The sequence below is a fragment of the Saccostrea echinata genome, unplaced genomic scaffold (genome assembly GCF_033153115.1).
Source record: "Saccostrea echinata isolate AGI-Se365-2 ecotype Australia unplaced genomic scaffold, CSIRO_AGI_Sech_v1 ptg000033l, whole genome shotgun sequence".
Taxonomy (NCBI): domain Eukaryota; kingdom Metazoa; phylum Mollusca; class Bivalvia; order Ostreida; family Ostreidae; genus Saccostrea; species Saccostrea echinata.
The window spans coordinates 19,009,365-19,034,681 of NW_026889782.1; the positions used below are offsets into that span (position 1 = coordinate 19,009,365).

The 25,317-nt window shown below is 36.5% G+C and overlaps 1 protein-coding gene across 1 annotated transcript; it reads left to right on the plus strand.

Annotated features, from left to right (window-relative positions):
* The first annotated feature begins 22,452 nt into the window (after positions 1-22,452).
* Positions 22,453-23,412, plus strand: LOC133198226 (uncharacterized protein F54H12.2-like). The gene has a single exon (XM_061334352.1). It carries the CDS (start codon positions 22,453-22,455, stop codon positions 23,410-23,412), a length of 960 nt encoding a protein of 319 aa, XP_061190336.1.
* Positions 23,413-25,317: the final 1,905 nt, after the last annotated feature.

The window sequence follows — 25,317 nt, forward strand, 5'->3', positions numbered from 1 at the left end:
ACTTTGAACTGAACTTACTGAAAGTTACGGGTTCTTCGGATGAGACCTTAATAGCCCCGTGTCACGGTAGACGTTGGCATGATAGAGAACCCTCAATAGCCCAAACTCTAAATTTGAAGCCCTTCACTGGTATATGGTGACGTCTCTATATAAGTGAAAAATTCTCAAACGGGACGTAAAACCCAGATACACTCAATCAATCTCATTGTTTAGAACAACACAGAAACATGTGTGAACATGCAAATGAAATTCTTTAATTTTGCCATTTGATACAAATTAATCAAATGCTTCATTAAGCGTGTAAAGTTGAAATAAATTTAATATAGGATACTGGTGTAATCTATGTCAATAATTTGAAAAAGAAACTGTCATGCTTGCTTTGTTCAAAGTTGTACAATAACAATTGTTTTAATAATAGTATCAAAGTGAAATATCAAACTATAAAAGCATGAATGATTACGCCTTTACCTCTGAAATTCAACAAAAATGAGTATTGCACCCTTGCAATTAAAAGGGTACACTTTCCTCTCCCTATTTGTCGGTCATACTTACATTTTTCTATATTGTAATTGGTCATCGACCAACATTACTTTGTTAAATTCAGTCAGATTCTACACACAAGTACTCTGAAGTTGATATTAAAAGGATGCTAGAGTTCCTAATTGTCAATATTTATGTAGTATTCAGAAATCAGGTTTTCCAAGAAACTGTTGGAATTCTAGTGGGCACAAATTGTGCTCCCGTTTCTTTAATTCCTTCGAAGCAGGATTTTTTTCAAAAAGTTCTACAAGAGAAGAAGACACTTGCTAGGGCCTTCAACTCCCAACGAAGTAGTTACATGTAGAAAGAGTGAGTGAGCAGGTTGTCCAGCCTATTATCTATAATCAAGAGGCTCAATGACCAAAATGCTCATCTGAGTCTGACCCTGCTGTCCTTTGGATTTTCCTTCTATATTCCTGAAATATTTTGACCCCGTAATGCATGATCCTGCGTTCCCTGTTGTGATCCCAAGCCCCTTACATCCATTGGCCATAATTGAAGACTAAATGACAATATTTTTAAAATTGATTTTTAATATGTATTTATTATGATTATGGGTAGGTGTGTGACATATCATTTTGTCAGGAATTTTTTAAAGAAATGTTCTTGTATATTTTGTCATGGTACCCCTTGACCTTAAAGACGTTTATGAGGTCAAAGGTCAAATAAGTGCAGATTTTCCCCTATTTTTTCTCTTAAATGTATATGTCAGGGTCCTTCTTACTGGATTAGAGACTAAAATAGGAAATTCTAAATGTATGTACTTCTGCCTTCTATAATACTACAAAAACTTCACAATCAAATAAGTAGTATAAGAAGCCTAGATAGGCGGGTCAACTGAGTGCACTTTTGGGCCCTTGGGGATGGATGGGTCAACTCGGTGCACCCCGGGGTCAAGGTCAGAGATCTGGAAAAACCCGCACGCGCTCAGCACGTTCTGAGATCTGGAAATTCATGAGATATGAGATGTGAGATCTGGAAAAACCCAGATACTATGAATACATAAACTTGGCAGCGATTCAAATCACAGCTACCTAGGCATTATGACGTCATACACTGTATAAATATTGCATGTGTCTGACTTGAAGCTCATTCTGTTGTCAGTTCCATCATCTGTTGACATGGATTCTGCTGTGAAAAAACTGTTACATGCCCAACAACTGATGAGATCGAGAAGACGGGCGAAAGAGTTAGAATTATTTATAACAATAAACACAGAGAATTAACGCTCAGAAAAAGAAATGCGAGAATATTAGAGAGAATGCAGAGAGCCCAAGTCCAACAAGAACAACAAAGGACTGTGTCGGATGAAGAACCACACTCACCAGCTCATCCACCCCAGAAGCCAAAGGCCATTTCTCAATATTATCAAGTGAGACTGAATCAAGCCAAGCATTCCAGAAAATTTAAAGCGCATGAAGATTTTTAGTGTGAATTTTAAGGAATTTCCAAAGGAGGAAAACAGAGGATTTGTTCGGCGATTATTTAGAGACATGCTGCAAAATGTCAAATATCAAATGCAGTGTAATCCTAACGATTACCTACGCCTGAACATACGCCATCCTTCTCTGAAATCCGACATTTGGTACGAGTTTACGCAATGTAAACATTTAAACGAGGATGTCATTTTAGACAAAATACAAGCCGTTCAACAATCCAACCAGGATTTTAAACTGGGAGACGGGGCCATGGAATTCGACATGTTTCGGGTCAAGTATCCAGAAGGGAGTGGTGGAGACAAAACCAAACACCTCATGGTGAATAAGGAGAGTTTTAAGAAGGGAAAAAGAAGTATCGTTCAGATCGGCAATCCCTGGGATAAGTTTTGTTTAGCTCGAGCAATCGTAGTCACCCGGTTACACAGTAAAAAACCGGAAAATCAAGAGAATTTAGTTGAATGGGAAAAACGATGGCTACGTATGCGGAAAGGAGATGTAAGAGCTAATGACCAGAAAAATGAAGCCCTAGCTCTCATGGAACAAGCCGAGTGTGATATCCATCAGCCATGTGGACCCGAAGAATGGGGGAAATTACAACAAGTGTTAGCCCCATGCTATCGACTGAAAATATTCCAGTTCAAGTCCACCTCCTCTAAACTCAGTTTAGACCCCATTTACAAAGGCTACGGCGAGGGAACTTATTTGAATGTCCTGTTAAACTACCATCATTACGATGCCATCATATCTATGCCTAGTGTGACGGGCAATCAATATTACTGTGATCATTGCGACGTGGGCTACAGAAACATTACAGACCATCGTACCCAGTGCCCTAACCGATGTAATTTTTGTTTAGCTAACACTCCCTGCCCTCCAGACGGGAGCCGCATTCAATGTAGCCATTACCAGGGATTTTTTCAGAGTAGGACTTGCTACGAAAATCATCTGCAACCTCACAGTAACAATACGGCCACCATCGTATGCAGTTTAATTGGACGATGTAGGCACTGTCAGAAATGGATGCCTAAAAAGTTACTCCATCATCATCATTGCGGAGGACAGAAACAATGTAAGATCTGTAAGAAAAATGTAGACACGGATCATCAGTGCTACGTTCAACTCAAGCCTGAGAAAAAGAAGAAAGGCAAAGAGACCTTACAGTTCTACATCTATTTCGATTTTGAATGTACGCAGGAAACCGGCATCCATGTCCCTAACCTGTGTGTGGCACACCACGTATGTCAACATTGCGGTCACTTACCCATAGAAGATCCCTGTCCTCACTGTCAACACGTGTTTCGAGGGCCAGAGACCGTAAAGCAGTTCATGGACTGGTTATTACAACCCACTACAGGAAATAAGAATTCCGCTTTATTACACGACGAGGCCATCATCATCGCCCACAATTTCAAAGGATACGACGGACAGTTTATTTTAAATTACCTGGTTCATTCCGCCTGCCTGAAGCCTACCCTCATCATGAACGGCAGTAAAATCTTATCTATGCAAATCTGTGGACTGAAATTCATCGACTCTTATAATTTTTTACCTTTTGCCCTGTCTAAAATGCCCTCTGCTTTCGGATTCACCGAACTGAAGAAAGGATATTTTCCACACTTTTTTAATACGGAACACAACCAGAATTACGTGGGGCCTTATCCACCGGCAGCTTACTACAATCCGGACGACATGTCTATAAGTGGATGACAGGCTTTTTACCAATGGTACGAACAACAAGCCGGAAAAGTGTTTGATTTCCAGAAGGAATTTTTAGACCACTGTGTCTCGGACGTCGATATTTTGAGACGATGTTGTGCTCAGTTTAGAGCCACCCTCAAGAGCTTGGTCCATGTAGACCCCTTCCAGGAATCCATCACTTTTGCCGCCAATTTAGCGTACCGTCGAGGATTCATGCCCAAAGAGACCATTGCCATCATTCCCAACCTGGGGTATCAGCCTGCGCGTCGATATTCCGCCAAAGCCTGTCGGTGGTTAAGCTGGATGAGTCAGCAGAGCGGACACAACATACGGCATGCAAGAAACGGGGGAGAAGTCAAGATCGGAAGTTATACCGTCGACGGATACCAAGAAGCCACTCACACCGTGTACGAATTTTACGGATGCCCCACTTGCTATCCTAATTTACAGACCGAAAGTCATCTTCACCGGACCCAATTTACCTATGAACAATTACACGAGAAAACATTAAGGAGTTCTGTTTTAGAGGAAATGGGGTACTCCCTCCGTAGCATCTGGGAGCACGAATTCGATCAAGAAGTGCAAAGAGAGGTAGCTCTACAGAATTATGTATCGGGTCTCAACATTCCAGATCCTTTGAACCCCCGAGACGCCCTGTACGGAGGCCGGACTAATGCGACTAAATTATATTGTGAGGAGGGGGACATGAGATATGTGGACGTCTGTTCCTTATACCCTTACGTATTAAAACAGAGACCTTTTCCCCTAGGGCATCCTCAGATCATAACAGACGACTTCCAGGACGTGAGAACTTATTTCGGCCTCATTCACTGTCGGGTCCTACCACCCCCAGGCCTCTATCACCCCGTTTTACCATATCGCACGGGAGGCAAGTTATTATTTCCCTTATGTCGAACTTGTGCGGAACGACAGGACTCTACCTCTAAACATCGATGTCAACACGCAGACCAGGAACGCAGTCTTACGGGTACCTGGGTGACTACAGAATTACATAAAGCCCTGGACATGGGATATACCTTAGAGCGGATTTACGAAGTTTGGCATTTTTCAGAAAGCAGTCAAGATTTATTCAGATCTTACATCGATACCTTCTTAAAGATCAAACAGGAAGCTTCTGGATTCCCACCTGATTCTCAGACGGAGGAACAGAAACTAGATTACATTCGTAAAGTCTTAGAAAGAGAAGGGATCAGGATGGACCGGTTAAGTATAGAAAAAATCCGGTGCGAAGAACCATAGCCAAACTCTTTTTTAAATTGCTTGTGGGGAAAATTCGCTCAACGCCTGTTATTACCTAAAACTCAATACTTGACCGAAGAAGAGGAATTACAACAACTTTTACAAGATTCGACCATTGACATCAAAGGGATAGAACTTTTAGAAAATAAAGAGCAGGCTGAATCGGACATGATGCTGGTCAATTATCAAGAGAAACAGGAATTTGTAGAAGAGTGTCCATTCGGAAACGTGGTACTGGCCTGTTTCACTACAGCCCATTCCCGATTACACCTCTACGAGACTTTACAACCTTTAGGAGATCGGGTCCTTTATTTCGATACGGACAGTATCATATACGAACATAACGAGGGACAATTTAATCCTACCCTTGGCAACAGTTTAGGAGAATGGACCGACGAATTAGACGGGGACCACATTATCAAATTCATGTCAGGAGGCCCAAAAAAATATGCTTACCTTACATTCAAGGGAAAATCCATGTGTAAAGTCAAAGGATTGACTCTCAATTATCGGGCCTCTCAGATCGTGTCACCAGAGACTTTAGAAAAATGCTCAAGAAAGAAATTGATGAAATCCAAGTCTCATATCCCTAAAAAATACAGAGGACTCGTCAACATGAAGTCAAGACAATACCTTTAGAAAAACAATACAGAATTGTCTATGATAAGAGACAATTGATCGAAGATTATAACACTTTACCTTATGGTTATTAAAAAAAAAAAAACAAACTGTATTTCAAATGTGTTGTTATTTTATGGGGAAAACCCCCAAAAATGAAGGGTTATAAAAAGGGGGGCAAAAATATTTTAACACTTCAGTCATGGCTGGTGTTGATAAGGAGCCAGACGGGCCTCCTCATTACCCTAACTATGCTCTGCTCTTAAAGAGAGAAGCTACCTTAAAGAAGGATGGCCCGAGTCTTTAAAAGGATTATTACCCAACCTAGCCAAAGCCGGATTTTATTACAGGGGAGTGAGTGATAAGACCATTTGTTTTCATTGTGGTTTGCATTTCACCAACTGGGAACCTACAGACGATCCTTATGTAGAACATGCTTATTGGAACCCTAATTGTCCTTACATCAATACCTATAAAGGAAAGGACGTGAGTGGGTGATGAATGTATTCATTATCTCTTTAGATCAGCTGAGATACAAACTTTCACCTCAAATTAAACCTCTACTAGACCAAACCTCTACAGAGATTCAGGCAACATGAAAATATCACATTTGTTTAGAGGGAGAATTACAAATTGCTTTACTCCCTTATGGGCACGTATGTTGCTGTTCATTATGTGCTCCCATATTCCGGTATTGTCCCATCTGTCGAGCCGATATGAAGAGAACTCAGCGTATATTTCTGTGTTGACTATGAATAAAAAGGATTCAAACCATATTTTTCTCTTCATTTATCATCATGCAACCTGACGAGACACTTCCGTCTTTTCAATTGAAACACGAATTTACCATGGTGGTAGCAGGACCTTCTAAATCGGGGAAAACGGAATTTGTCAAGAAATTGGTGGAAAATTTACATTGGATTACCCCCATTCCACAAAAAATTGTCTGGAGTTATCGAGAATGGCAACCTGCTTACACTTCTTTAACAGATCGGGTCTCCTTCATTCGAAATATTCCAGAAGACGATGAGAAATTAGTGACCAATTTAAGTATTCCTCACTTACTCATTTTTGACGACATGATGGGAGGAAAAGCCATCCAATCGATCGTGGATTGGTTTACCCGTAAAGCGCACCATCGGAATACCAGTGTGATTTACATCACTCAGAATTTATTTGATCGGGCACCACAGCATCGCACCATTAGTTTGAATGCTCATTATTTAGTGTTGTTAAAAAATCTCAGAGACAAATCTCAAATCAGTGTCTTGAGTCGACAGTTAGCCTTACCTCATTTGATGTCGGCCTATCAAGAAGCCACCAGTGTTCCTCACGGGTATCTCCTGGTTGACTTGAGTCCATTGACCCCAGAGGAATACAGATTGAGAAGTCGATTGTTTGAATTGTTAACTGTACACATGCCACAAGAGTATAAATAAAAATGTACCAGCATTACACTTGTCATTTATCATTATACAGCCGTCATGGGTCGACCTCTCTCAGCCAAGAGTAAATTAGTGAAAAGGTTACGACGTTTACAGCGGGAGAGAGATCCTGCCAAGCGATCCCATTTAATCGAATTAGGGCGTAAAGCCTTATTGAATTGGTTTGCTATGGGAGATCGAAATTTGATACGTGGGGTCTTACCCATTAATAAACAGACCCAAAAGTTTATTAATAATCATCGTCAAGATTTAAGCATCATTGCCGATAAGTCGGCGAGTGATCAAGACAGGAAAAATGCCATTTTAAAGTGTGGAGGAGCCGGATTTCTAGGCGGAGTAATCATTCATCATTTATTCAGGTGGAATGCACCTAAAAAAACGACGTGTTCGTCGTTTGAAAAGTGTGGTAGTGCGAGTCGATAATAAGAAACAAAGAGTGTTTCCCGACTGGATGATCCGAGTAGGAGGAGCAGCTCAAAAGAGCAGAAAGAAGAGAAAACCTCCTAAGAGAAAACCTGCTGCTGGTAGAAAGAAAAAAACTACTCCAAAAACTCCAGCTCAACGAAAAGCCATGCCTGAAAGTCTGAAAAACGAAATCAATCAGTATTATAAGGAACAAAGACAAAAAACTATTGGGGATTTATTTAAAAAAACAAGCTGAAATGAGAATGGATCGTCCTATGGGGCCCATAGACAGTCAAAGAGCTACCGATTTAGAAGTGTTTCCTCGAGTCAATGTGGGAATTCCCTCTCCTAGAATTAATTAAAAGTACCCATTCACACTCCTAAAATAGCACGCTTTCAACCTCTGACTGCTTCTACACCTCAACTTCCTAAAGGAATGAGATATAAATGCCGATATTGTTCCAAAATCTACGTCACCCAGAAAAATAGAGACAAACACGAGAAGGACAAACACGACATGTATGCTCCTCCTTGACAGTATAAAAGGGGGAGAAACCTGGGACATGTCCTCATTTTAACACCATGATGGCTAAGAAGAAGAAAAGAAGGACTTGCTGTTCTACACGATTAAAACCTCATTGGCCTCTTTTAAGAGTGTTATCTGACCCTCACTATTCCTCTCCATTAAAGACGGGTATTTTAAAACATTGATCTGGAGATTGTATTCTCAAAATCTGCGAGATCGTGTACAACCTATTAAAAGGAGTGTTACCTCTCAGTTCGGCCAATAAACGAAAACTAGCTCCTAAGAAACACATCTTCAGGAGACTGGTCAAACCTCAATCTGTCCAGAGACGACGAGCTTTGTTAGTCCAGCAAAAAGGAGGCTTCTTCCCTCTTTTAGCAGCAGCCGCTCCTTTACTTTTGGGAGCAGCTTCTTCCCTCCTAGGAAAATGAGTCGTAAAATGGTGTTAGTTCCCGAGGTCCTATTGAATGATCTCAAGGCAAAATTACCCAAACCTCCGGAATTTCAATCAACCATCAGTTCAGGTCAGGAATTGGACGAGATTACAAAACGTGAAGATTTAACCCCAGAAGAAAAAGTCGCTTTATATGGCCAGGAACTTCATCGATATAGAAATTATTTACAACAAGCTAGACAGGAGCCTATTTCTAAACCGAAAATTCCGGCAGCAGGAGCAGCTCCAGCAGCAGCATCACCAGCAGCCCCAGCTGAGATTGAAGATGAAATCCTTGAAACAGTGAATAAAAACATGAAAAGAAAAGCTGGATTATTATTAAATCATTTAAAGAAAACCAAAGTGTTGAGTTGGAATAAAGAAGGTGAAATTAGTTATCGAGGTCAAAAAGTTCCCGATTCTAACATTGTGGATTTAATGGTTGATAGTATGAGATCTCGTTCTCGTAAAAACCATTCTCTTCCTAAAGGATTAGATGAATTTGCTCAAGCTTTAAAAGAGACGCGTACTCCTCTGGAATACGTGAGCAATGGAAACCTTATAAAAGCCATGCAGAGACCTGGAAAAATCAGTACTCCTAAAAGTATCTTCAGTGATAGTGAGGGCGATAGTGGATTTAAAGATGCTTCTTCATTTTTGACCCCTATTAGTAGACCTGTAGGAGATAGAGGAATAAAAAAAATCCACTCCTAGACCTCTGTTAAATTTAGCGAAGGCCATCAAAAAATCTAAATTCAGTCCAAAAAGCTAAATCCACGAAGGGGCTAAATCGGCCCAGTCATCAAAATAAATGAAACTTTCTCACATAAAACTCTAAGATTTGTATGTTGTAAAACAATTTATTTTTTAACAATATCTCTTCTGGTTTTCTTTTTACATTCGTTTAAATTTGGTATTGTTTTCTTTATAAATAGTATCATAACGCTGACGTTACATACTTTAACGTCGTGACGTTGACATTTTGTATAAGAAAGTAACATCTGTACGTTAATGGAATAAAAATAACCAATATAGGCTCTTCTTTAAAATTTTGGGAAAATTTAAACTATGAATTTTTCAAGAAGTTCTGAAAACTTTTGGTTTATTTTTTAATTAAAGCTATTTGTACTCTAAAGAAATGCCAAATATTTGTTATATACAACGTTTGTCTGGTATAATCGTTGATACATGTAACACGTTTTAAATGATAATAAAAGAGACACGTTAAGTTGAAAACAAACACAAGTGTTAATCCATCATATTTGAGTAAAACTGAATTAATGCAGTAAAATATATACTATAGTAGACATGGATAAGGATTTTATCATTCTTAAATGTGTTATTGTATGGTCATAAGGGGTACAAACAAAAAATAGACTTTTTTTCAGAAAATACACAAGTACTCTTCAATAACGAAAACATAAAATTAAAATGAAAAGGCTCATTAAAAATGAATACGTTTGAAGTTACCATCTACTTCATTGTCATTTTGAGAATTTCGTTGCACTTCCGAAATTTATTACATTTCCCGGACATTTGAAATGAAATTGTCGTTCATACATGTAATACACGTAAAATAGTGACGTTTGACGGCAATCCTGCGCACTACAGATTGTCAGGAAAGAAGCCACAACAGACTTTTAAACAAGAGTGATGCAAAGCATTAAATCGGTCGCAAAAAATGAAGAGTCCAACGAAAACACAAGATTTTCAAAGAATTTTAATTTCAAAACGGAACCTGAAGTTTAAAAAAACAAAAAAAAAACAAGATAAACGGAAATGATATGTATACCACTTTATGGTATTTTGGGGGTAAAGTCTCCTCAGAGACCCCCTTATAATCCGCACCATATGTGCCTACAGCTTTCTGGATTGGATAGCATAGATCTATATAAACATTGATATTATTAATAATAATAGTATAATGACAATGAAAAAAAAAAGATAAATTTCTAAACAAAAATGATATAAAAGTATTCCGTATTTTTTTCTTCCCTTTTGTAATGTCAAGATTTATACAGTACAAATGATATCCGGTTGTAACTTTGAATATAAACATTGAGTTATCTTCGACTTTTTTTTTTTTTTTAAACAGTCAAATAATGCAAAAAGACTCGAGGTAAAATTAAAATCTACAGGTTATGTGTATAAAAATTTACTGCTTATGAAATCCGTGTTATCATAGAGGTCCCATTTCACCTTCCAAAGTCCATATTGACCCCCACTTGTTAACATGCTTCTTTGGTCAGGCTACCCAAGAAGCTTTGGATTTCATAAGTTGTTACGTGATTATAACATGAAGGGAAAATATTAACTATGAATTATATATGTCTTTCAACATTTATACACATTTCAGCTAGTTTGAAATTTTTATATGACATTTTTATAATATTATAGTACATCAATAAATTGCTCTTCACAAATTTTATCAAATTTTCAGTAATACATGGTTCACAATTTACACGACATTTCATTTTATATTTAAATATTTTCAGAGCTATATAAGAAATGAGTATGTTCAACATTTCAGATAGCTGAGTTTCTTCAAAAAAACCAATTACTATATTTTTCCAGCCAATATTGAACTTCAATGATTGGCTTATTTTTTCCATATATACAAGGAATCATTACACTTATATAAAAGATGTTCTATATTTTCTATTTCACCACACTTGTGACAGAATCTATGCACATCAGTATTCCATTTACTAACATTCAGATTATTATTCAACAGTTTATGTAACAGTTTATAATTAAAATCAGCAATTTGTCTATCAAACATTTTGGTAATTTTCATATGAAAAATTTTTGGCCATATTGATCTAGGAATATCAGATAGATCAGTCCAGTATTTTACAGTTACAGGTTGGTGAAATTTCTTTGCTCTCAATATGTTGTAGAAAAAGGAGGATTTCTGATTCTCAGAATTACAATAAATATCTCCATAAAATAAAGCAAAATGATAATTTTTAATGTTGACATGCTGAGCTTTTCTACATTCAAAAATCTTAGAGTATTTGTTAAACACTGATTTCATTATGAAATATTCACAGAATATATTTCTTTTATCTAAGATTTTTTCTAAAAAGTATGAAATATCTTGTAATCTTCCATTTTTATCAAAAAGATCTTTTGTGTATAACACACCTGATTTTATCCAGTTTGATATAAATATTGGCTTGTTTATATACATGAATAAGGTGTTTTTCCAAATAGGTAATGAAAGGAACTCATCTGTGGATGTTTTTTTCATATCTTTTTGTTTTTTGCATTTATTGAATGCACACAGTGCTTCTTTGTAGAAACAAGGAAGGAAATTTAATTCTTAATAATCTTTAATATCTTGCAAATTTGTTTTGAGTAAGTAGTCAAGAGTCAATTTTTCTTTACTAAGAATATTTTGTATAAAAGACACTAAACTATTTTTGGATTTAAGAATTCTTGGAATCCAAGAGGCTTTTGCAGAGAGGAACTTTGTTTCAACATCAAAGATATTAATACCACCATCCTCCTCTTTTCCTATAAGGGTATTCCTTTTTATCCTATCTTTAGCATTCCAAATAAAATTATAAATCGTTCTATTGATTTGTTTGAAATATTCCTCGGGAGGGTTAGGAAGAATACTAGCTATATACTGGAATTTTGATATGATAAGATTATTTACAATTTCTTTCTTACCAAAAATAGTCAACTTTCTTTTTTCCCATGCTTTAAAGATATCAACAATTTTATTTTTTCATTCCTATATAGATTCCAAGTGTTTTAACTGGGTCATTTGTTGCTCTTATTCCATATACATTTTTACATGAGTCTTTTAAAGGTCCTAGGAGTATACATTCAGATTTATGTAAGTTAAGTTTAGGACCGGCAAAGATAGAGAAACTATGAATAATATCTATCACATGTTTTACAGACACTAAGTCTTTTAGAGGGTTCGTTGAATCATCAGCATGTTGTAACATCTTAATTTCACATTGATTATTGACTGGAAACCCTTTTACCTGTTCGGATTTATTTATTCTGATTGATAAGATTTCAGTAACTATTATAAATAACAATGCAGAGATGGGGCATCCTTGTCTAATGCCTCTTGTCATTCTACAAGTTTTTGAAATAAAACCATTATTCTTTACTCTAAAAGTAGGATTATTGTATAGAATTGAAATCCATTTAATAAAATTTGGACCAAAATTGAATTCTTCTAATGTTTGTATCATAAATTCCCATTCAACAGTATCAAAAGCTTTTTCAAAATCTAAAAATAATAGTAATCCATTCTCATTTTGATTTTCACAATAGTCAAATATATCTTGAATTAGACGAGCATTATTCCCTATATATCGGCCTTTAATATATGCTGGCTGGTCTTTATTTATCAATTTTGAAATAACACTCTGTAATCTTCTAGCCAAAACAAATGCAAGTATTTTATAATCACAATTTGTTAGGCTTATGGGTCTGTAATTTTTTAAATTACTTTTATCACCTTTTTTGTGTATCAGACTAATAACAGCTAATTTTTGAGATGATGGTAGTTCACCATATTCAAAAGATTTTAACAGTGAATCATAAAAGTAATTTTTTATATCATTCCAAAATAATTTGTAGAATTCAATAGGTATGCCATCTAGACCTGGTGATTTATTGTTATCCATGCTTTTAATTGCCTCTTCACACTCTCTGAGGGTAGGTAATGCCTCGCATATTTTTTGTTCTGTGTTAAGTTTTGTTTTTAATTCAGTTCTTTTTAGATAATTACTTATGTCTTCAGTTTTGGGGTTTTGTGATGTATACAATTTTTCATAGAAATTACATAATTGTCCCAAGATATCATTACTACTAAAAAAGGTTTGGTTATCTTGATTAATTTTTTCAATAACATTACTTTGTTGATGTTTATTTTCTAGTTTTAAGAAGTAAGAGGAGCATTTCTCTCCACACTTAACCCAATTTGCTCTAGATCTAATGTATGCTCCTTCTAATTTTTTATCATATATCTGTTGTAATTCTTTTTCTAACTTATATTTTTCTTGATTAATAATTTCATTAAAAGGTCTATTTTCAATATTTGTAATTCTTTTTTCAATTTCTTTTACTCTTTGTTTAGTACTCTTACTTTTTGTTTTAGAGTAGGTTATAGAGTATTCTTTAACAATAAGTTTAACCATTTCCCATCTTTCTTGTGGACATTTTACATCTCTAAGCTCTAGTTCTTTATTTTTTTAAAATGTCTTTTAATTGTTTACAGAAGTCCTCATTTATTAGATATGAAGTATTCATTTTCCAATATCCACAACCTCTTTTGTTTTTCTGGAGAATAAAATCTATTTTTAGCCCTAGATGATCACTCATCCTATTGTTATTTACTCTGGGACATTTTCTTAAAGAAAAAGAATCTACAGATAATGAAAACCTTTCTGCAAATAAAATATAGTCTATTCTGCTACTTGGAGTATTGTTTGCATTACACCAAGTAAGACCGGGTTTATTTTCATGAATTTTTTTCCAACCATCTATTAAATTTAACTGTTTGATTAAAGAGTTTAATTGTGTTTTGCTTGTATCAGTAGTCTGATTATAGTTGTCTATATTACAATTTAGATCTCCACATACAATCAGGTTTTCTATACCTTTAGCATTTTTTCTTAGCCAAGACTTTGTTGTGGTGTAAAAAGCCTTCCTATCAGATATATTATTTGGTGCATAAAGATTTGCTATTGAAAACGTAATATCATTAATTTTAAGATTTATCAAAATTTTTCTTCCATCAGAAGATCTGTGATAATTTATCAATTCATAAGAAAAATTTTTTCTAATCAAAATAGAAACACCCCTACTGAAAGCTGAGCTCGAAAAGCAGTGAAAACTTGAGCCCAGCCATCTGGCATTATATTGATACTCTCTTGATTCTATATAATGAGTTTCTTGTAATAAGACAATATCTATATCTAAATCTTGAAGCCAATCGTATAAAACTATTCTTTTTTTGTATGTATTTAATCCCCTTGCATTTAAGGAGAAAACACTTAATAAAGGGTTAAGCATAATTGTAAGATTTGTTCATACCAAAAATTGCGTCAGTGGGAGAAAAAAGTTCATAATAGAAAATCAAACAGTTAGAACAGTAAAGGATATTAACCTTGCTCGCTAGTGTCTGTGTCATGACCACTTGCATCGTTGATATTCTCTCGGGATCTCTTTGATGGTCCTTCCTTAAGCTGGCTAACGAAATCAGTGATTTCCTTCTGTGACGCCCGAGCAGCTTTGCGAGTAGGTTGCCTTGGGAGAGACCAGCTTCTTGGTTTGCGACGGTAATTTTTTGCTATATCTTTGATTATAGTGCCAAGCATGTTTTTACCGGGCCAAGCTTCAGGATTTGTTTTTAGAGTAGCTGATATTTTGATACCAGTCCCCCAGAAGTCGTCGAACGTGGCTTCCGCTATGATAGATTTTGGACCACATTTTTGTAGAGCTTCCTGAAAGGGTTTGATCTGAGAAGCTTTAGCATCTATAATAGTAGACATGACCTCGGTTTTCTCTTTTTCCCATGATTCGTTTTTAGAGATGCAGTCTCCGATGCGCTTTGCGTCTAATGCAGTCGTCGCTGAGCGAATTTTTTCGGCAGCCACAAGATCGCCATTACGAATAGCTTTGGTAATTTGAAAAGCGTGTTCTGCTGACCTGTGATTTTCCCTGAAATCTTTGAATTCACTCATATGGAAATTTGAGAGGATGTTTTTGAAACCCTGAAAAGCGACCACATTTTCTTGTTCTTGATAAAATTCGCACTGAGTTTCCCCGGGTTCATGACCCGGTTTTTGACAGACTTTACAACAGATTTCATTTTGACAATTCCTTGTATAATGGCCAGATTGCCAGCATTTGCGGCATTTTATTTCCTGTTTTGGTGAAAATTGACCAAAGTGGTGAATTCTGCATTTTAGACCTGCGCAGTAGCTAGTTCGGGGAAGTGCTCTACCGTTTGCTAGTGGGGCAATGTAAATGAAGCGATTTCCATTTAGGACGCTTGTCATTTTTCCAGTATCTGGATTTCGTATGTTTTCATAACGAAGTTCACTTTTGAATTCAACGTTAAATTTTTTGAGCATATTTATAATTTCAGTATCTTGTACTGAAAGCGGAATTCCTGAAACCGTGACTTTTAACACCTGATCTTTAGGAGATAGTGCTCCAGACGAAAAGGGGTTAGAGTCATAAACAGATACAGTTTGGTAAGTTCACTAATTATGATAAATATGTTATATCATCAAAGAGAAACGTTTTTTTATATACCCACAATAGATATGAAAAGAGATTTCAGATGACAAACACGATCGAATGAATTATTGCTTACTAATCGTTTTCTTATCATATTATCTTATCTTACACACTACCATGTTGGGGAGTACCTATTATAAACCCTTTTAATAAAATCATAAAGTAATGATTATCTGGTGATAAGTGAACATTAAATTGAAACATAACAACATCTAAGACTTTTGTATAGTGCAAAACCAGTTTTAACATTTTACTCATAATTTTCATATAATTACTTAAGATAACGTTTCGTTTCTCCATGTGCAATTTCTAACACAACTACACTGAAATAGATAGGTGATAATGAGTACAGAAAACGATAAAATAATCATAATATCGTATACATATTGCATATGGACGTTTTCGGATCGTTACTCTTTGTAATTAAACAAAAATATACGAAAAACAGCTACTGGCAGTAGTAAATGGCTATCATTACAGACCATCGGGAAAAAAAAAATTATAGACCACATGTCGAGAGACATATTACCATACACCCCCCACCCCCCCAAATACCATGTTCAAATGCCCGATCTATTAAGTTATATTCCATATAGACATCCTTTCAAAAAAACAAATATGATAGACAGGCAAAATAAGCAGTTATATCCGTTAATAATAATAATACATTCAGGATACATTGCCGTAGGAACCGGGAGGTGGCCATGCCCCTCCCCCCCAAATAATTTTGCCAATATATAGAATACTATATAAAACAAAGCTACTATATGCTTGTGCCCCGTCAATAAACACGTCTGATGCCCCCCCCCCCCTTTTTTTTTTGCTTGTCAAGGAATTTTAGCAGTTGATAGTGCACCCATCTGAAAATGTATGGCTGTGCCCCCCCTTCCCCCCCAACTGAAATTGCTACCTACGGGCCTGGGATCTATAATAAATTTATTCAATGACCGAGTCACGAAAAATCAATCGTTTTTAAATTAAATTTTTATCAAGGAGATTGAAAAAAATGAAAACTGCTATTGAATTTATTTTTTTTATACTATATATACAAGGACTAACATAATTGGCATTGTTATTTACTCACTTTACTACTTTCTTGTTTAAATGACAGCAGGAATTGGTCGAACTGTCCCACGTATTTAATGAGTGAGGGTGGGAATCCCGAAACCCCCCTCCCCCAATAACCCCTGTCTTTTTTTATTTTTGTAAATGCAATAAGTTTTTTTTTTCTTTTTTTTTCCTTCTTATTTTATATCAATGCTCTAATCCCACCTTTATGAATTTACACTACTACATGTACATGTATAATCATGCTTGCAAATCTGGTTGCCCTCTCTCCCTTGGGCCTGTTACATTTAAGCGGAGTAACTCAAAATAGAAAGAGATAGCAAATAGCCTCCCTTTGACATTTTTTTTTCCATGTGTTGGCTAGGTCACAGCATGCATGCGATACCGAAATTACTTAAAACCATTAAGAGTTGTCACTGTCTTGGTAGTAAGTTATTCGTTTATACAATATAGGGCATTTTTCTTATAGAGGCCTATCACAAAAATTACACGCGATCTGTAAAATCAATCTATTGTTTATTTGATTTGTTAACTCGAATTTTCTAGGTTCAGTACTTCGTAACATAATTTATGTTAAAAGATCTCTGATCGGTAAAGGTTTTCACTTATAAATATCAATTAATCTTTTGTCTTAAAATGCCACTGGCGATTTCTGAAACGCATGTTGGGTATGGGTTATAATAATAATACATGTAGTTATAATAGACTCTATATTGCGTAATATTAACCATTTGTATGCTGTCGATGCAGACTTCACGACATTTATGTTTTGTAAGGTGGCAAAACAATCATTATAAATACGTCTTGGTAGTTGCATCCGATGTAATTTGTTTAATATTCTACGCTATTCTGACACGGCCACTCAGGAGAAAATAAAGATGTAGCATACATGTTTCGCGGGTGATCTCCCTTTGATTACATAGTGACCATGGTGACGAGGAGCCGGGAGTTGGAAAACAAATTCAAGGCATAAATAAATAGGCTGTCAGAGGACAAGAGTACACATTATTTTTTTTAAACATTTCAGCATAATGATTAGTTAAATAAAGATCAGCTACTTGAAGGAAAAGTCTTGGGTCAGGATCGAGGCGCGTAGTATACAAAATGTCGACATTATTGCATCTACATGCAGTCATGCTTAGCGCGAGTTTTTCGTACTTTTCTGCACCAGAACAAAAAATAACTAATGATAAATATAACATTCGCATTTCGAAACTTTTTAATATTTACAAAAACAATATAGAATCTTTTTCTTTTCTATTAATGTAGGGTAATCCCCGCTATTTTCACTGTGTGAGTCGGTGCTAAGATATTTGAATCGAACGAAAAGTATTTATTTCGATGTGGCCACACCCCTCGAACAAAATAAAAATATACTTTAATTATTCATATTTTAATCCTCTTTTCAATGGTATAAATTTTATTTTGTTCAAAGGGTGTGGCCACAGCAAAAATTTGAACTAAAGACGATAAAAATGCTTTATTTTGATAAAAATTAGCAAAGTGCACGTGTTTAGACGTTTTCTGTACAAATATGACGTCATCAAATAAAAAAATTGGCATAAACTATTTAAGTTTGATACCCAAGGATAATGTTTCTATTGTTAATCTTCTTCTTCCCCTCAGTTTAATTTTCCTGAAAAAATAGGCCGATTTAGCCCCTTCGTGGATTTAGCTCTTTACCTAAAAAGAGATTAGAACAAATCGACGAAAATTGGCTTCAATTACCTAAAATATGAAAAAGAAACAAGTGGAAGACATTTTAAAAGAGATTTATTATGATCCTAAAAGAGGGTACGGAGGAATACAAGCTTTGTATCGTCAGGTCAGAAGTCTGGGTCACAAGAATTCTTTAAAAAAGATACGAGAATGGTTAAAAGAGCAAGATACTTATACCTTACATAAACCCATTCAAAGAAAATTCCGGAGACAACAGACTAGAGTGCCAGATATAGACGAACAATGGCAATTAGATTTAGCAAATGTGTCCAGTTTAAAGAAACACAATGATGGATATACGTTTTTATTATGTGCCATTGATGTCTTATCTAAATATGCCTGGGTAGTGCCTTTAAAACAGAAAACGGGAAAAGAAATGATTCGAGGATTACAAGAGAATTTTCAACAAGACGGTCGACGTCCCGTCCGCATTCAATCGGATCAAGGAAAAGAATTTACCAATCGAGAATTCTTACAAGCTTTTAAATCCATTCATTTTTTTACCACTCGTAATACGGACACCAAAGCAAGTATCGTGGAACGATTTCAGAGAACTCTCAAAGCACGCATGTGGCGCTATTTCACCCGTCATAAAAACAGACGGTATTTAGAGATCTTACCGGATTTAGTGTATGCTTACAATCACACTTATCATCGCAGTATCCAAAGAACACCAGCTCAAGTGAAGCCCTCCAATGTATTAAAAGTCTGGAAAACTTTATATGAGGAATCTCAAAAATCTCCTCAAAAACCCAAGTTTAAAACAGGAGATCGGGTGCGCATCAGTAAAGCCAAACGCACTTTTGAAAAAGGATATTTACCTAACTGGACCACAGAACTGTTTACCATTTCTAAAAGAGTTCCTGGAAGGTATCCTTACGTGTATCGGGTACAAGATGACAACGGAGAGGAATTAGAAGGCACTTTTTACGAGAAAGAAATACAACAGATCATTAAAAAAGACGTGTACGAAGTGGAGAAAATCTTGGGGTATAAAAAGCGACGCGTAGGGAAAAAAATCATTCAAGAAGTCAAAGTTCGGTGGAAAGGATATCCCCCTAGTTTCGATTCATGGATTCCCCAGACGGATCTCATCAAATAACTCCTCATTGGAAATTTTGTAGAGAGAATGTTCTTCGAGAAGAAATCGTTTATTTCGCACAATTATTTATCTGTGTATCTCTCATCGTCACCAGTGTGGTCATGTTAGCTTTACACGATCTTAATCGAGAATATTGGATGGTATGTGTCAGTTCTTCAGTGGGTTATATCATGCCTAGTCCTACGATGATGCATCATACACCTACCCCTAAGAAGACCACGAACGCACAGGGTTAATGTCTAAAAATAGATACACCACAGAGTATATAAAATGGGGAAACAACAAAGATTTTTTTTTCATTTCTGATCTGACTGAGGACAGAGCAACATGGAATTTTTAAGCTCAGAGTATCGTTGGAAAATGCAAGAGCATACAGGTTCCACTAAAAAGGAGAATGGATGAAAAACAAAGATGAATGTATCCAAGATTTCATGGATAAGAATCCGGGAGAAACAGGAGTCAATGATGTGTACCTGTATAAGAGATTCAAATTACCGGACCATGAATGTGCACAACTCACAGTATTATTATTAGGGTCATGGCAACCCCAGTATCAGGAATTCAAATGAAAAGTAAAATACGTCTTGGCTCACAAAACAGAGGGACCAGCAAGGACCTGGATTCAAGGAAAATGGATGGAAGAAGTCCGAGATTGTATCAAAGATTATGTAAACAAAGTGCTCAAAGAAGGATACGACATCATGGACTGTGCTTGTGAAACAGAATATTTGTACATGAGGAGAACTTTTCCTATTCAAAAAAGAACTATGCCAAAGTATTCCATGTTTGTTAGTTTAATGTTGTTGTTGTTGTGAATTAAACCTAAGAAAAAAAAATTCTGATGTTGTTGGTTTTTCCACATGGACTAAAAATAGATATCCCAAGGTATATAAATCTTAGCTTTGAGTTCACTGTGCTCATTTTTCAATCATGCCTTCTGTGTGGAGAATGTCGTATTTTCTTCACCAAGAAAATAGTGCCTGTCCTCATTGCTGTAGGCAGTTGAGAGAGATCAGCAGATTACCTGAGTATGACAGTGATGATGACCTTATTGGTTGGTACACGGGATGTAATGAATGTGGAGAACGTATACCTCACTGGGAAGTAGACGATCCCCCTAGTTTGTGGTATTGTCACTGTGATTGGTGCCTGAAATATTACCTGTGGAAATATGGGGTTGATTTTATGATGCCACTTTGGGCTAAGCGCATGAGAAGAAATACCAAGATCGAGAGATGCCCCTCCTGCTGGGAAGAAAACACCCAAGGAAAATGGAAATGTCAACAGTGTATGAAATATCCCTGCTGTGAAAAGTGTTACAAGTCCATTATACGGCTTTCTTACAGAAATTGTCCCTTGTGTCGATTTGAACAATAATAATAATAAAAAAAGGTCTTATTTTCTCAGCTGAATACATGTGATGACGTCACAATAGGCAGCTTCACGGACTTGAATCGGTGCCAAGTCTATGCCTAGGTAAAACCTGATTTTTTCCCAGGTAGGGGTGCGTGCTGAGAGCGTGCAGTTAAGAAGGTGCTGAGCGCGTGCAGGTTTTTCCAAAGCGACTATAAATAGTTAGATCCAAAGGTATTTAAAGCTGAGCTTTTTTAAAAAAAAAATTCACCACATTTCATCATTTTTTTTGTGTGGAGAATGTTGTATTTGATTAACGTAGAAAAGTATTACTGTCATTACTGTGATAGGGAGATGATCCATGAGTGTACATTTACGGTGTATGACTATCCCGGATGGCATCACAGAACTTATCAAATTTGCGAGCATTGTGAAATGCCTTTTCCTCACTGGTTTGTGGATGATCCCCCTTCCATGGAGACCTGTGGATGTAGCTAGTGCGTGAAATATTTTACATGGAAGTACGGGGCAGAGAATATGGCGCCCCTATGGGTCAAAGTGACCAGGAAGAGAGCCTTAAAGAAATGCCTGACCTGCTTGGAGGAAAATACGGAGGGGAGATGGAAGTGCCAACAATGCCGACAGTATCCTTGCTGTGTGGAATGTGTCGAGAACTTCGTCAAGACTTGCTACAGACTTTGTCCATTATGTAGATATGAAGGAAATAAATCATAAAATCAAAACTGTTGTTGGTTTTTCCTGAGATGCTAAAAATAGACTTGATAAAAAAGTTATATAAAGAGGTATGACCAAAAAAAAAATCATTCTGAAAAAGTTCAGCGTCCAAGTCAGACGTGTTTTAAAGATGCAGTATCGTTGGTATTGTGAGAGCCCCGTCACTCAGTTTATTTACATGCAAGGAGGGTGGATGAAAACCAAAGTAGGAGCGATCATGGATTTCCTTGAAAATCATCCAGGACATTCCCTGGAAAACGTGTGGCTGGAAAAAAGAGTCAAAATCCCGCATCCTAAAGGAACTAGAGTGAGGGTGAAATTCAACCAGCATTACGAGCAATATAAATGGGTCACCTGTACTCATCATATGAATCGTCTGACACCGATAACCCTGGTTCTGAACGAAAAGTCAATTTACAATTGTTCCAAGTCCCCCCGACTAATATTGCTTTAAAAGACTCCAAATGGGATGAATATTACCCCCATTTCTAGTACTTTAGACTCGGATACGGATCCCATTGAATTTGAAATTAAAGGACAAGGAGATCAATATCTGAATTTATCTCAAACGTATGTTCAAATGGTGTGTAAATTTACCAAAGATGATGGTACTAATCTGACTGGGGCTGGGAATACTTGCGCCCCGGTGAATAATATCTTACATTCCTTTTTTACGGAAATCGATCTCAGTGTCAATGGAAAAATAGTGACTCCTGGAACCGATACTTATCCTTACAAAGCTTATCTGGAGAAATTACTTTCTTACAAACCCAGAACTTTAATGACACAGATGAGAGCTTGTAGTCTGTGGGGAAAAAGATACAGCAGGACACATGGACGAAGTGGGGTTAGCAGACCTTGGAGTGGCTCAAAATAAGACATTTGATGTAACTAAGGGTGTAAGTGGTGATACTGTGGTCATTGACGAACCTATCGTCCTAGAGTTACCGGCCAATTCTAAAAACGAAGGATTTAGAAAACGTCACCAGGCCATAAATGATAGTAAGAAAATAACCTTGTTTGATCGTTTACATCTGGATTTATTTCAACAAGACCGATTTCTACCGAATGGAGTAGACGTCCGTTTGAGATTTAATCGAGCTAAACCTCAGTTCTATATGATGTTCAAAGCAGGAAGTACGGGAAAAGTGAAAATAATGAGTATGTTCTTGTGGGTGAGAAAAGTCAAACCCACGGCAGTCCTGATGAATGGCATTAATCAAAGGCTGAACACTCATAGAGCTAAATATCCATTGAGAAGAGTCGAAGTGAAAACCTTTACCATACTGACAGGAACTCAATCTAAGATTACGGATCATCTGTTTCAAGGCCAGATGCCTAAACGTCTCATTTTAGGCTTTGTGGAGAATGCGGCTTTTAACGGAGATAAAACTAAAAATCCCTTTCATTTTCAAAACTTTGGGATTAAGAAATTAGATGTCAGTATCAACGGAGAGACCATGAGTACTCGTTGTTTTGAGCCCAATTTCAATGAAGATTTATATCTGAGATCTTATCTCACTCTGTATCAAGCCTTGGGAAAATTAGGAGAAGATTGGGCTCCGGACATCACCCTAGAAGAGTATAAAAACGGATACACTCTGTGGGGCTGGGATTTCACTAAAGATCAAGAAGCGCAATCGGACAAATTCCACATCATAGAGACCGGAAAACTGAGAGTAGAAGTCCAATTTACGAACAATACGGTGAACACCTTAAATTGTGTGGTGTATGCAGAATTCGATAACCTATTAGAAATTAACAAACAGCGAGAAGTGAGTATTGATTACTAATGGATACGGGGCAGTTGAGAGAAGTCTTATCCAGAGAATTAAAGAGTTCTTTTGATGGAGTGTACCCTGTAGATATATTACCGGATCGATTAAGACCTGGAGAAAAAGCCATCGTGGTGAATACGGATCCTCAAGATCAACCTGGAGAACACTGGGTGTGTCTGTACGTGAGCAGTCCACTGGTGGAATATTTTGACTCTTATGGATTTCCTCCCTTACAGAAAGAAATTCAAGACTTTATCCAGCGTCATGCTCACCAATGGATTTATAATCCGTATCGATATCAAGATTGGAAGACAGATGTGCGTGGACAATATTGTGTGTATTATTTACATCAAAGACACAAGTTGAGAAAGAAAGCAGACGAATGGTTATTCCCCTTTGACCATAGCACAGCTTTACAAAGAGATCATTATGTAGCTCAATGGTTTAAAGACACTTATCATAAATTACCTACGGGTCATGGACAAACTTGTCAATGTTTCTATCAAAATGTAATGTAATTAATTGTTGTTTGTTGTTATTGTTAATAAAGAATAAAAACTTCTCTCTGTGTGTGTTATTGTTTTTTTTTCTCAGCTGAATACATGACATTTGATTACATGTGATGACGTCACAATAGGCAGCTGGACGGACTTGAATCGCTGCCAAGTCTATGCCTAGGTAAATCCTGGATATTCCCCAGTTAGGGGTGCGTGCTGAGAGCGTGCAGTTAAGAAGGTGCTGAGTGCGTACAGGTTTTTCCACTTAGACTTTATTTAGACTCATCCAAGGTATAAATACAGGGGTCTGACAAAAAAACACCTCATACCTCATGAATCACTTTGGTTGTTCTGTTCTATATAAAACAGTTTTTTTTTATAAATAGGCTTATTTGATCATGAGTCTCCAGGAGATACAGGGTGATTTATTAAACATGTCCGTAGAAGCTATTGTACATCAGTGTAACTGTTTAACAGTCAGAGCTCATGGATTGAGTCAAAGTATAGCAGATAAATATCCTCAAGTGAATTTGTATGCCACCCGCAGACCTTTAGGGTCTAGAAATTTAGCCTTAGAAGAGGACAGGGATAAGCCAGGAACCATTAGGGTGTTTTCCTCACAAACACCTGTGGTCATTTGTTTACTAGCTCAATGGGATTATGGCAGAGCAAGTCAAAGACCTAAAAGAATCTCCACTTATCAGGACACCCCACAAAATAGAGAGCAACGGTTTCAAGCCTGTTTACAAGAATTGTATAAAACTTTTGCTTTTCCTTACAAGATTGGATGTGGCTTAGCTGGAGGAAATTGGACTCATTATAGACATTATATTAAACAATTTGTACACACTTATGATAAACATGTGTACATTCTTCATAGACATTAAATGTGTGTGTTTTTTATGTGATACAAAATAAATGAAAACAAATGTTTTATTTTATTATTTAAAGAATTCATGTTAAAAAAAATTATGTTTAAAAAAAAAATTATGATTAAAAATTTTTCTAAAAAAATACAGTGACCTGGTGTTCTGACACTTTAGTTTATATATATACACCTGTGTAAAAGGCATCTTTTCGAAATATATGGGTGGGCGTGATGATATTGAAAGTACCTTTTATGAATGAAGTGTCATGCTTCAGCCTCCAAAATATATTTAAACAGGAGAAGGTCCACAGCAGTCTGATGCACTCATAAGCAGATCTTGGGGCAGTAGAAACACTAGGAATTTTTAATTCCATGCAATCAGATCATCGTGTTTGTCTCACATTACAGATTTCTTTCCCTGTAATATAATGTCAATATTAAATGGAAAATTCAGAATTCATCAGCACTTGGAGATAAAACCTGCTATCTTTACCAACTATGGTATTAATTTGCATAATCATATCTTTTACTTATCCATTTTATCAATTTTAAAAT